Source organism: Trachurus trachurus, assembly GCF_905171665.1.
Source record: "Trachurus trachurus genome assembly, chromosome: 6".
Lineage (NCBI taxonomy): Eukaryota > Metazoa > Chordata > Actinopteri > Carangiformes > Carangidae > Trachurus > Trachurus trachurus.
In genome coordinates, this window is record NC_139897.1 from 13,767,066 (window position 1) to 13,780,279 (window position 13,214).

General features: G+C 40.8%; 3 protein-coding genes across 8 annotated transcripts in view; 2 read left to right on the forward strand and 1 right to left on the reverse strand.

Annotated features, from left to right (window-relative positions):
* Positions 1–2,762, reverse strand: part of scaper (S-phase cyclin A-associated protein in the ER) — a 60,168-nt gene extending 57,406 nt beyond the window's left edge. For 4 of the 6 annotated variants that reach the window (XM_083973985.1, XM_083973989.1, XM_083973986.1 and 1 more), the window contains exon 1: positions 2,479–2,762. In XM_083973985.1, the coding sequence (XP_083830111.1) occupies positions 2,479–2,646 (168 nt within the window). In that variant the 5' untranslated portion in view covers positions 2,647–2,762. Of the gene's footprint in view, positions 1–1,264; positions 1,385–2,478 lie in introns of those variants that run through there. The other 2 variants (XM_083973988.1, XM_083973987.1) reach the window with 1 other exon arrangement.
* Positions 2,763–3,581: 819 nt separating this feature from the next.
* rcn2 (reticulocalbin 2) lies at positions 3,582–5,760 on the forward strand. The gene is made up of 8 exons (XM_083973110.1): positions 3,582–3,640; positions 4,112–4,252; positions 4,350–4,452; positions 4,541–4,737; positions 4,832–4,945; positions 5,068–5,161; positions 5,251–5,390; positions 5,529–5,760. The coding sequence occupies exons 2-8, from the start codon at positions 4,112–4,114 to the stop codon at positions 5,670–5,672; spliced, it is 933 nt and encodes a 310-aa protein (XP_083829236.1). The 5' UTR covers positions 3,582–3,640; the 3' UTR covers positions 5,673–5,760.
* A 571-nt stretch (positions 5,761–6,331) lies between these two features.
* Positions 6,332–12,807, forward strand: pstpip1a (proline-serine-threonine phosphatase interacting protein 1a). The gene is made up of 15 exons (XM_083973109.1): positions 6,332–6,502; positions 7,757–7,857; positions 7,934–8,008; positions 8,147–8,181; positions 8,291–8,397; positions 8,537–8,599; positions 9,192–9,296; positions 10,226–10,271; positions 10,487–10,566; positions 11,069–11,167; positions 11,271–11,367; positions 11,539–11,623; positions 11,745–11,821; positions 12,482–12,579; positions 12,669–12,807. Exons 1-15 carry the CDS (start codon positions 6,473–6,475, stop codon positions 12,798–12,800), a joined length of 1,230 nt encoding a protein of 409 aa, XP_083829235.1. The 5' UTR covers positions 6,332–6,472; the 3' UTR covers positions 12,801–12,807.
* The last annotated feature ends 407 nt before the right edge of the window (positions 12,808–13,214 follow it).

Sequence of the window (13,214 nt, forward strand, 5' to 3'; positions counted from 1 at the left end):
TACCCAACAGTCTGCTTGGTATCATTTGGCTTTGTAATCTTACATCACTAAATATTCTGACTTCTGGCAATCTGGTTACACAACAACACAGAGGCTAATACCTAGAGGCTTATCATTGTGGATCTTCAACTCGCTGTGTTCTCTCTCCAAGCAGAGTGCCCCTCTACCAATTCTGTGCTGTTCATAAATGATTTAATTTCGTGTTGACAAAAATCCAGAGCAAACTTAGCTATTTTGGTCAGACAACTGCAAGATGTAGTTTCAGACTTAAAATACAGTGCCACCTGAAACCAACACAAAAAAATCAAGAGCCAGTTCTCCTGTTAATAGCAAATGAGTCATGGAACAAACCGTTCTCTCTTTTCCTGGCCATCTCTCACTAGCACCACTATTCAGACAAGAAATGTAGCCAAATTATTCCTCATTTGAAAGGATGAAGTACATACACAGTTGACGTTTTTCCAAGGGTTTAGGGAAAACAAGTGATAATTAGCACCGCGTTTATGTAAAAATGACAAAAGAAAATATTTTCAGACTACTGTCAAAGGCTGGCCGAATAATGTGAACATGGCTCATTAGGCGTTACACATGTAGAAACAGCATGCATGCATTGGTCTGATACATTTTAATGTCCCCAAGGAAGATATCCAACTGACCTACTTTTGGTGAGCAAAATTCTTAACATGTTGAGTGGCCTGGCCTTTATTCTGCCATGTTAAAAAAGACCACAAAGACATAAAACAACATCAAACAACATAGGTCCTGCTATATCAGTGAGAACTAGTGAGGTAGGCTAGCATCAATGCACCATCTCCCAGCCACAGTATGTAAATATTTACTCTATATTTCCTGAACTTGGCAGCCATTGGATGACAGATGAGTGTTGTGACAATACCCTACCTACTCACAACTGATGGCTACCTGTGTGCAGCAGCCTGAAGAGAAAAAAAAGGGCTTCCACAGCAACATTCCCTTGATCCACTTAATCAGCTGCAAACAAGCTGTCTCCTGGGCTGCACTGTAGAGGAATAACATACATTGTGGGGGCATAACTTTTGCGATATTCTCTAGACAGGCAATCTTTCCCCATGCACCACACACACACACAGAGAGAGAGCTTGTTTTCTAGACTCTGCTGAGTAAGGGGCAAGTGTAAGGTTTCCCTTTGGCAAGGTCTACAAACAAGCAAGCAAGACAGAGGGACAGTGAGACCTAGCGCATTAGGACAGACACAGAGAAAATCAAAAGAATAGAGGATACATACAGAGTAGAAGTACAGCCTGTAAGCAGGTTCCTCGTCCTTATCCACCCCTGACATACTTTTGCAGCCCACTTCAGGCAACCTGTTCCCCCTCACCAGCACTGCCACTTGTGCAAGGTGACATCGTCATCTGACGGTGGGACCAAAATAGACTCCCAGTGTAGTGTAGTCCACACTGCTATAGCAACTTGCCCAGCTGTGTCAACTCCTCTCACACTAGCGACTGAGAAAGACAAGTGCTCAGTAGCCCGGGCCAGTCCTGCCTTTCACTTTGACTATTCTGTCTGTAATCCAGCCTGAGCCGTCAGCTCTCTGCTGAGCTAGCAGCCACTTCTTAGGCCCACCTCGCTGCCCGCTGATGTCTATCTGCCATCCAATCTCTGCTGCTCTCCACTGAATGCAGCTTCCTATATTTACAGCTTCTCTCCTCTGCTCTCTCTGCTCTGCATCAGATCCCCCCTCTCTCCCTCTCTTTCTCTCTCTGCTTCTCATCTCTCACTCTCCTTCTGCCACAACACTGCGCAGTCATGTGCACACAACAGGCATGCCGCTCTGCCCCCATCCCATGTTGCCAGTGATGAGAGAGAGTATAGCTGCAGGCTGAGAGGCAGTGTGTGCTGCTAACACAAGCCTGATCGTGCATTAGCCACACATAGTGATGGTCTGGATCAAATTCGACTCAGCACTGGGTGATTCATACACTGCTGGGGGACAAAACACATGGTCTGAGAGGCTGCACATGCATACTCTAACATAAACTCTAACTGTTACAAGAAGTTGGGACCAACTTGGAGAGCACTAACGTTATACTCTACTATCTAATGCTGACATCGTATTAACCTTATATTACCCAACATACCACTTCTTGTTGCCCTCACTCTCAAATGGTGACATGACAATACATTTCTGCACAGGATCCCCAGGATTCATAATAAACATCTTCTTTCAAATCTCATGTGGCCTCTTTTTCATCCCTTGGCAAAAATGTCAAAAGGTGATGAATCTGATGGTAGCAGAGGAAAGAGCGACATTTCTCAACCCAGAGGAGGGCCACTAAATAAGACCACATCACCTACAGAAAGGTAAGGTCGCCCAAAATGCTGCTTTCCTCCGGGAGACTGTTAGCTAGGCGAACCTACTTAATCTTATCCCCCGGGTTAGCTCGGACTGCATCGGAATTTGAGTTTTCTCGATCAAATGAACGGGTCGTCACTTGCCTTCAAAGCGGCTGAGCCTGTATTCTTGCTTTTGCCTCCTCCATGCGAGGAGCCAGAGCTGTTGCTACCAGACCTCTCCCTCCCGTCTCCTCCTTGGCTAATTCTTGGGCCGAGGCGGTGCTGTCCAGCGCCACGCCGTCGTCCATCGTGGCGGTTGTCTTTGGACATCGACACGCGGTATGTTCAGCGCTCAGCGTGTGGCGAATAAAACAAAGTCTGCGGACAAAGTTGTCTTGTTGTCAGAGTTGATGGAAAAACATGTCAGATAAATACATGACAGTGAGGAGGACAACCTAACAAAAGCAGGAAGTCTGTTGACTTTACATTCCTGGCAGACGTTGGGCTCGTCCAATGAATTCACAGTTGCATGGCACCAACGTTCGTGCCAGCCAATCACGTTCTGAGGAATTTGGGGCAAGGGGCGGGGCAGATTTTTCAAGGGGCGGGACTTCGAGCCGTCTACCATAGCAACCATGATGATCGGGCGGGAGGTTTGGTTGATTCCACAGAACGTCAAGTCTCCTACAACCGTCCGAAACAAAGCAAACACTGAGTCTGCCTTCAAAATAAAAGCATCTGGGAGCAATAATCACTTCAGAAGATACTTTGTAGTAAACTTACTCTTACTTTAAGTACTTATTTAATTAAAGTAAACTTTGATAATTAGCAAAAGTTAACCGAGCTGTAAAAAACAAACAAAAAAAAACAAGTAGCCTCAAAGTGTTTGTTTATTTGCACAAAATAATCCTGAACATTGTGACCTTCATGAAGATAGTATTGTTCTAGGACTCTTGCTTCACAGCGCTCATTTTAGCTAGGACCCCTAATAAAATGCCAACTGTGGGGGCCTTGTGTCAAAATTTGGTTTAAAATTATCGTATAGTAATAGTGTATTAGTTAAGAAGATTGTTTTCATCCATTCATTGTGTTGTTGTTGTTGTTGTTGTTGTTGTTGTTGTTGTTGTTGTTGTTGTTGTTGTTGTTTGCATAGTTTCTCCCACCTACTTAAATTGCATTTCCTCGATTTGAGCTGGTTAGGTTTGGCCTCCAAAAAAAATACCAGAAGGATAGACCGTTTATTTTGAAAGCTATGACCGGAAGTACGTATCTCCATTTGTGGCGATGACAGTGAAGTAAACATTTGTATGGACACCTTCGCACGGTAATAACAACTTAGCCCGTTTACATTATTAGTCAGCTTTGTCACAGTTACTGTAGTACTGCCTAGTTTGTGTTGTCGGCGCCTGTTCGTTTTGCTAACTTGTCATCAGACTTCCCTGGTTGTCTCATTACTTCTATCTCTGTCAAACGCTCGGTATAAACAGGAATCAATTAAAGCTCGAGAAAAGCAACAACATTTGTACCAGGTCATTTAGCCTTTTTGTAGATTTAGTATGAATGGTCGTAATACAGGACGATATACAAGCACATATATTAAGTTTAACTTAGTTAACTTCCACCTGCTGGCCACAAGGTTGCTCTGTTTTACCTTGGTCGGGTTGACTTTTCAACAAGCCAACTAGCCTAAAAGCTAATCAACAACATTACTTTCAATTCCACACTATACTACTGTTGTCTCCCCTTTGTTATTTTTTTTTGTCTTTTATCTCTAATTATTTGTGTTCCTCAACAGATGGCATCCTCTGTATTGTTGGTGTTGCTGTTACTTCAGTTTGGACTGGGACAAAGCTCCCATAAGCATCTTCATGAGGACCATTATATTGGTCAGCAACACAACCCTGAACACGACATGAACATCCTGCTGGGAGATGAGGTCAATGAAAACTTGTACTCGTTCTCTAAAACTCTTCAACCCAATTTCTGTGCTTCGTTCACCACCTGCTCTGTCTCTGCTCTGTATTCACTTTCAGGACACAGAGGAGATCAAGAAACTTAGCCCAGCACTACAAAAGAGAAAGATGATGGAAATTGTAAAGAAGATTGATACAAATTCTGACAAACTGCTAAGCCCGGGTACAGTAAATATATGATTATATTTAGAAAGATAATAACAGAAATTATTCAATTTCATACTTGTCCTGCTCTCTTTTTTTCTCCACAGAGGAGATCACTCTATGGATACAGCAGGTCTACAGAAAATATGCCCTGGATGATGCAGATGAGCGTTTCCCTGAGTTTGACACCGACAAAGACGGTGTCGTGACATGGGAGGAATATAACACAGTTGTTCACGGCCAGCTCTTTAGTTTTGATGAGAACACGGTTCTGGATGATCCAGAGCAGGAGTCTCTCAGACACGTAGGCACGCTTTCATTGCTCTGTTCATAATCACATTATACCACATCCTAAATTGTGTGAAAGTTACCTTCACCTGGGCTTGTATCACCCTTAGCTCCATCTGAAGGAAAGAAGGCGCTTTGACTTTGCTGATGTGGACGGTACACCCGGGCTTAATGTAACGGAGTTCCTTGCCTTCACCCATCCATCTGAAGTGGATCACATGGCTGTAAGACAAGATTAGTTCCTGTTCCTGCAAAACCTGATATGATAATGTGTTCTTTCATCCATTACAAGAATGCAATAACTACTTTATGTTACAGTTTAACGATGTGTCTTTTATCCTGATAGGATTTTGCCATTGAAGATGTGTTGAGTGAATACGACACAGATAAAGACGGATTCATCAGTCTAAGTGAATTTATTGGAGACATCCGTAGTGATGGTAAGACAACCGAAATCAATTTAAAACACAGATGTTAGATTACTCTGCAATGACCTATGCAATATGAACACTTTATTTTTCTTTATCAGATGATTCCCCTTCACAGTGGGAGATTGAGGAAACAGTGCGTTTTAAAGACCTCTATGATCAAGACCAAGATGGCAAACTGAATCGGGAGGAGCAGCTGCGTTGGGTTGCACCAAATAGCTATGGTTCAGCAAGAGAAGAGGTAAAACTGAATTTGATCCACATAACAACTTACCGGTAAATACCGGGTACCTGTATTTCCTCTGTCCATGATGTTATGGCTACATATTCAGATTCACTGATTTCTTTTCCTTTTCTTTTGCTCTGCTGTCGTCAACAGGCTCTTCACCTCATTAAGGAAATGGACAGTGACGGAGACGGGCAGCTCTCAGAGGCTGAAATTTTGAAAAATCAAGAAACATTCATGAACAGTGAAGTGACAGACTATGGCAGACAGCTGCATGTGTCACATGATGAATTATAACTTTATGTTCCTATTTATGGTCGTTGTGTTTTGTTTATTTAGTGCCTTCATTTGTTTCCGCATAAGTGTCATGCAGTTTATTTTCCTGGGCTGTGTGCTGACATCGCCACAGGAGTCATGTCACTCTCAGGAGAGAGGTGACTTTGACTTTCTCTGCCCTTTGATTAGTTTGCAATAGTCAATGACATGGACCAAATAACAGGAAGCATATGTTGCAACACATGCTCAAGCAGCTCGAGCAGCACAAGTGGCACCTTCCCCCAATGTGAGTATGAGTGTCAGCAAAGTATGAACAATAACAGCGTCACTAAATAGTGTGTGTTGCAGGCATGTTTTATTAGATTGCATAACAGTGGAAGGCCCTCCTGTTTTTTATCCCCTCCTTACGTGTAAATACATGTTCCTGACGCAAAGGGATGTCTGACTGGGAGTACAATTTAAAACTTTTTTTTTTTTAAACACATTGAAGAAATATATGACTTTAACTTAACTTTACTTAAAATGGAATTGCAGCTGTGTATCAGATTCATTATCATAAGCTGTCTGTTCACTTTTGCCAACAGTAAAATTATATGAGTATCAGTCCAGCTGTGGTAACTGCTGACATGTTGCAGCTCTTCCTCATTTAAATCAAATGAGTTAGTGAGTGTTGCTGTTACTGACGGCTGATTTCCTGAATGTGTCATGAGCCGTTGTTCACTTGCATCGAGCAACAGCCTGTTTAAACTGCTGCCTGTGAAGTAAAGTGAAGAGAAGTTGAGTGGATTCTCCAACAGGGACTGTTATTAACCACTGCCAAGATGACATTACAATTTAAAGATGCCTTTTGGGTGAGTTAGCATGGTGTTGGTACTGACCAAAATTTTTTTTGGTATTGATTAGATCTAAAGCTTAGTTGAATGTAAGTTTATGTACTGAGATGAGAAGTCATTGTTATATTCTGTATGTTTACTGGTGTTTTTGTCACTAGGATTTTGTGTTTTCACTGTATTTATGCTTTTTATGTTGTCTGGATTGTAATTCCTGTATCATATTCCAGTTTGATTTGTTTGAGACCACGTTGAGCTAAACACGTTTTCCTGTCTTTAGACTTCTTGCCTTTTTTTTTCCTTTTCCTCAGCGGTTCTCACTTTAAAGCTAACTGAATTGGTATTGGAAACAAAAATGTTGTTTTTATCTCTGGGTTGTATGTTCTCTAGTTGTTCTATAAAACTATAAAATCATCAATGTCATGATCTCAGAACAACATCTTCATCATTTCAGTTAGCCTCTGCTGTGATGTCATAATAGTTAAAAAATGATCTTTATCATTGTTAGGGTGTTTCCTGTGGTTCAGTCTAACCTCAGCTCCTTAAGGTGCACTTGATTTACCGCTTCTGCCTTTTGATATCTGTACCCAACACCTATTACTGTAGTACACATTCGTGACAGTGCAAGAGAAATCAAAATGTCAATGTAACTAGATACCAACACAGGTGCAAACTCTTATAACCATCAGCAAAGCATCAGGAACTGGCAGGTGAGAAAGAACAATCAGTTGAACTCTACCGTAGCTTAAGTTTACTGTGTGAAGCTGTGTGCTTCCTTTTTCCTCTTTGTTATCATCCTGCCATGAGGAATCATGTAAAATGTGAATATACTAATATAACAAGTGAACATCTGATCTCCACATCGGTCAGTTTTCAGCAAAGTATCACTACTATATTTTTTGGTACTTTTCTCATCTGGTAGCTTTCCACTCAGACCCCCACAACACCATGTAACAATTTCCATTCAAGATGAGATACCACAATTCCGATGCATGTAAAAATGTCTCAGAAGACACGTAGTTATCAAAGTAAAAAAGGTTAGCAACATATTTTGTCTGCCATTCAAATCAATGAATTGATCATAGATTGACCAAAGTTGATCATTGGGGTCCTTAATATACAGTATCTATAAATATAAAGAAGCAGTGGCTTTTTCTTTCCGTTTAAGATGTACGACTTTTATTTGTTTGTTTTTATTTTAAAATTTTACACTGAGCAATGTTCCCTGTGAACATTTTTTCCCTTTGTACTGAACTTTGGTGTTTGTGGTTCTAGGGAACAGACTTCATCAGCAATGCTGGGTATGAGACCATCATTCAGAGACTTAATGATGGCAGGCGGACATGCAAAGAAATGGAGGAGCTGGTGAAAATGAGGTGGGCTCACATTGAATTTGCACTTGAACACAGAAAGTGACCTCAGAGAAATGCATGTTCTGTGGTTTTGTTACAGGGCATCAGCAGAGGAGAAGTATGGCAAGGAACTGATCACCATTGCACGCAAGGCCGGGGGTTTATATGAGATAAGGTAGGTTTTGTGGGTTGGTGCATTTGAGCATTAATATAGCTACTCATCTGTGTTTCCTCCAGTCTGAGCAACACATCTTCTTGCATCTTTCGTTTTAGCATCCCCTTAACATCTCCTACTTTTGATTTGTTTTCACAGCACTTTGAGAGCATCGTTTGAAGAAATGAAAACACGTAAGCACGGAATAGGCTCATATTTCTTGTGTTAAATATTTTTTCAAGGCATTCAGGCCCGTCCCTTTTACTTCAGACTTTTCAGTTGTATTATGTGTATTTCTTTCAGAAATTGAGAACATAGGAAACGTGCACATTCAGCTTTCTGGGCTCCTGAAGGAGGAGGTGAAGAGAATGGAGCAGTTCAGAGATCGACAGAAAGAACAGAGAAAGAAGGTACCAAGAGAGGGCAGAACCTTTTTCATTTGCATACAGAGGAAATCTAAAAAGAGACTGTGGTTTTCTGGCAGTGACGATGATCATTAACTCTGTTTACTGTTGTTTTTTTAACATTATGTTATGCTTCGCTCTTTAGTTTGAAGTGATCATGGAGAAGGTCCAGAAAACAAAAGTCTCCCTTTACAAGAAAACAATAGAAGTAAGGACAATTCATATTATCATAATATGTATGTTTTTTCCACCTCTCTGCTCCTTTTCAATCATGAAATGCAAATGATACTGGTTCATATTGGGGTTCATATTTTGTGTAGGTTGTGTTTGTAACCAAATGATGATGTTTAGACTTCATGTTTGGTGAGGGCCTTGCTGACAGTTTTCGAAAAAGTGTCACTTCAGTCTCAGTGAATGTCTTTAAATAACATCTTATACAATTGTGGCAACTTCCGTCTCAGTCATCTTTTTTAGTACAGGTACATCCTGCTTGCATGTGAAAGACTATACAGTGCAAACATAGTGTGTTTGTGTGCATGTGTGTGAGAGAGAAATTAGAGAAGCATAGCATTGCTCTGTATATTTAAGACGTCTCATAGTCTTGCAAGTGTTATCAATGCATCATGAGCCTCGTGCCATCTTTCTCTCTGCTCAGAAGAAGGAAGTCCCCCTAAAGTCCCCAGATCCCCCACCCCCACACCCCACGAACCCTCCTTCCTGTGAAGAGTTTATAGAGCCGATTGCTGGCGAACAAAGCATGTGTTTAAAGTTTCACATCTTTTCCGTTTTGCTACCTCTAGTCTAAAAAATCTTACGAGCAGCGCTGCAGGGAGGCGGACGAGGCAGAGCAAACGGCGGAGAAGATGGGCAACGCTCCCACAGCCACTCCCAAACAGATTGAGAAGGTAAATCTGTGCTGTGGTATGACTCAGTGCATTGATGTAACTATAGGGAGTGTCATCCCAAAGTGTAAATCTATTTTACACCCTTTTCTCTGTGCACAGCCATAACACTAACACAAGACATATAGCTACATACAGATATATAATCTGCTAATCTGCTAAATAATACTTTGTGTCGGATGTGGTTATTCCACCAAATTGTAACAGACAAAAACGTATAAAAGCACACTTACACCTGGAAGACTAGACTCTATGATTGAACTTGTTGCCTTTAAATGGATAATTGCTGGACACAGCATGTCTCATTCTTCCATGAACAGTTTGTGGTCAGTGTACTGTACGTGAAAAAATGGTTTCAAGTTCCTATCATGCTTGTAGATACATGTCTTTAAATTTAACTTCCAGTGAAACTTTCTCACGGTAGATAAATGTGAAAACGTTGCTCACACTTTATTCCGTACAGTGAAGGGCAAACATCTGAATGTAGCAGCAATGACCAAACTGTATGTGTACAACTTATTATATGTAGTGTAATATGTGATAGTTGTGATGGTCAAAACAACAGACATAAGAACATGTAACAGTGTTATGGCTATCATAAAGATATTATAACAGCTTGTATGCTCTTTAACCATTAATATGACAAGTACATTTAGAATCAAACCCTGTTGTTAGCAACCAGAGGAAGAGTTTCTCAAACAACGCTGACAGTTATCCCAGTTATTCCACAACAGTAACAGTGATTGGGAAATACCATTATTTTTGGCATTAAAAGCGTGAGCTTACACCACAGCCTCTGTCTTGACGACTTTAAATAAGATTTACATACCAGTAGATTATGTCAATGAAGTAATATTCCATTTCATTTGGATATCCACACAGCTACAGATGCAAAGACAATTTGTCATTGTATCATCTATTTTCTTTTTCAGATGAACAACAAATCCAAACAGTGCAGGGAAGCTGCGGAGGAGGCTGGTAAGAACAAACAACACTAAAACTGGTACTGAACACATTGCTTAATAAAATAAGGTGGTTAACCAAAACCCAGTTTTAATGGATAGTGGTCACATTAACTTCCCCTATTCTGAGGATAGAAATAGAGTTGGACATACTGTGAATGTGGCATACTAGGAAAATCAAGAGTGCATCTGATTGACTTTCTCTTTATCATTGTTTCTATTTTCTTCTAGAGAAACAGTACATGTCAAACATTGAGCAGCTGGACAAGGTCCGCCAAGAATGGGAATCAACACACAGCAACACGTGTGAGGTAAAGAATGATCCTGGAAGTTGTATTCCTCCTCTTACAATATTTATCAAGTGGGAATACAGGCTGTACCTTACACATCTTAAAATGTACAGACTAAACCCAAGAGTGGAAATACTTGAAATCTGTTTTGTCATAGAGGATGTGTAATACTTCCTATGAGCAGCATATGAAATGAGTCACTAATGTACTAAAGACAAACCAATGGGGAAACTAAGCCTTCCTATATGTGATAACACAACTGGAACGTAGCAACCATTCAACATCTTTTCTCAGCTAATTTGCAGCTATGAAGCACTGAAATTCATTCTAGCAGTAAACCTGACAGATGGCAGAGATGTGAAAGGCCATGCTGGATGCATTCATTGTGCAAGAAGTCGCCATTTGCATCATTTCAGATGTAGACTGTGTGTGCAATGTTGTGCATTGTCAGCTGTGCAGTAACTGCAGTAAAGTCTTCTGGATCATTGGCATTTTTTTTTACTACTCACTACTTGTTGTGCAGATGTTTCAGCAACAGGAAGAAGACCGCATCAGCATACTAAGAAATGCTCTGTGGGAGCACTGTAACCAGTTATCAATGCAGAGTGTGAAAGATGATGAGGTGGGTGCAGCAGCTGTTACACATCTGTATGGGACAGACCCTGGGTGAACTGTTCAAATACACCGTGCTATAGAGCTAAATCTAATCCAAACTTCTCTTTCAGTGTTACGAGGATGTCAGGAAAACACTGGAAAAGTGTGACATCATCACAGACAACAACTGCTTTGTGGACTTGAAACGCACTGGCTCAACCCCCCCAGGTAGGCACCCGCCCTGCAGTCTTCCTGATTTGGATTTGAATATGTTCTAAGTTGAAAATTTTAATATTATCTTTCAACTGCTGCAAAAACAGAATGCTTGCCACAGGGAAACAGGTGATGTATTGTGTGTAAGACCTTGAAGCAACTGTGTTTTTTTTTAAACATTTATAGCTCCAATTGAATACCAAAGTTACTATGACAGGGAAGCTACGACTGACAGAAACGGCAGCGCTGGATTCGTAGGAGTCATGAAAAGGTCGGACTTACACAATGGAAAGCAGTGTCGCACTAAATGAGTGACAATGACAATGATGAAAGATGACCGCAGAGATTAATGCATGATTTTCTCTTTTCTGTCCTCTCAATATCATTTCCAGGTTTTCGAATCTTCTGCAGGGAAGCGGCTCCACTGGCTCCAAAACCAGCATCAATGAGTCTGTTGCTCAACCCACTGGTACAGTTAATTAAGTAACCTTCAATTTCCAGAGTAATGACAGATTAAACTGTGAGCCACCATCATCATTACAACACAGGAAGTTGCAACAAATGTACTTAAAATGCATTAAATAACAGATTCAGGGACACTACTAATCTGAAATAAAAGGGACATTTTTGTAGGGAATATTTGAATTATGAAAAAAAAAAGCATATCGGTATGTACCCACCCATAAATAATTATAAATTGGTGTGATACACAATACTGAAATGTAGAGACATGCTTTCCACCAGACTAAAGTTATGAAGTAAAATGAAAACTCTTAAACCTAGTTTTAGATAGACAGATATCGTAGATAAAAGTGCAAAAGAATAGGTACTGTAGGTAGTTTTAAAGTCTAGCATTTACCTTTTCAGGTTGTGAAATGCTGAAACTCAAACCTCAACCTCACATCTACCAAAAAAAAAAAAAGTGAAACCAAGACTACATTGTAATAACACACCCACCATAAAGTGCAACAGCATGCACTTTTATATAGTTAATTACACTAGTGTAGAATCTATAAAAAAAAAACATCCAGCATTGTGAGTTCCATAAGAAAGTGTCTAGTCATGAGTGGCTCCACACGATACCTGAACTGATGTTGATTACGTCTGCAATCCTGTCCCGACTCCACAGCAGAAACATCAGAGGGAGTATATGCCTCCATTCCTGGATGTCAGCCGTCCCAGCTGAGCAGTGACGAGTTTAAGACAGTGTATGACTACGTGGCACAGGTGAGCAAGACATGAGACAAATTCACATGTCCTAATTCTTTCTCCTTTTTCACACCGATCTGTTGACTTATCTTTCTGCCTTCATTTAGGGGGATGATGAGCTCTCGGTATCTGCTGGGGACGTTGTGGTGGTCATAGATCAAGGCGAGGATGGTTGGTGGTTGGTGCAAAGAAATGGCCTCACAGGGTTGGTCCCTGGTTCGTACCTTGCCAAAGAATAAATTCACCTGACTACGGTAGTCATATATTATAGTCTACTTGCCAGCCCATAGGGCCCCATTGTGAACCCGGAAATGTTGAGTACCCCAAAGTTTTATGTTAGAAATATATAGTAGCCTATGGGTCCCCAGTATTCAGAAACTGCCGGATGCTAACTTACATATATTGGGCAATTAGCATAACTGACATAATTAGCAGAAATTAGCATACTTTCCTATATGGGCAATATTTCAACAAAATTGACTTGGCTGATCTGGGCAATATTGGAGTGGTTTTAGGGGTTATTGATGATGCTGAATCCATTTCTGACATTTTCAAAATTCAAAATGGCTGTCTAAACCGGAAGTGACCAGATTTTAACCGCCAGTGGGCCGATTTTGATGGATTTCAAAATCTGGTCATCGGTTTAGACAGCC

Excerpts from the sequence above, each read along its gene's own strand:
- rcn2 (XM_083973110.1), top strand. The coding sequence starts at position 4,112 with ATGGCATCCTCTGTATTGTTGGTGTTGCTGTTACTTCAGTTTGGACTG. Across the intron at positions 4,453-4,540 it reads TGACAAACTGCTAAGCCCGG|AGGAGATCACTCTATGGATA; the intron begins GTACAGTAAATA and ends TTTTCTCCACAG. Across the intron at positions 4,946-5,067 it reads CTGAAGTGGATCACATGGCT|GATTTTGCCATTGAAGATGT; the intron begins GTAAGACAAGAT and ends TTATCCTGATAG.
- pstpip1a (XM_083973109.1), top strand. The coding sequence starts at position 6,473 with ATGACATTACAATTTAAAGATGCCTTTTGG. Across the intron at positions 11,168-11,270 it reads AGAGTGTGAAAGATGATGAG|TGTTACGAGGATGTCAGGAA; the intron begins GTGGGTGCAGCA and ends CTTCTCTTTCAG. Across the intron at positions 11,822-12,481 it reads GTCTGTTGCTCAACCCACTG|CAGAAACATCAGAGGGAGTA; the intron begins GTACAGTTAATT and ends CCGACTCCACAG.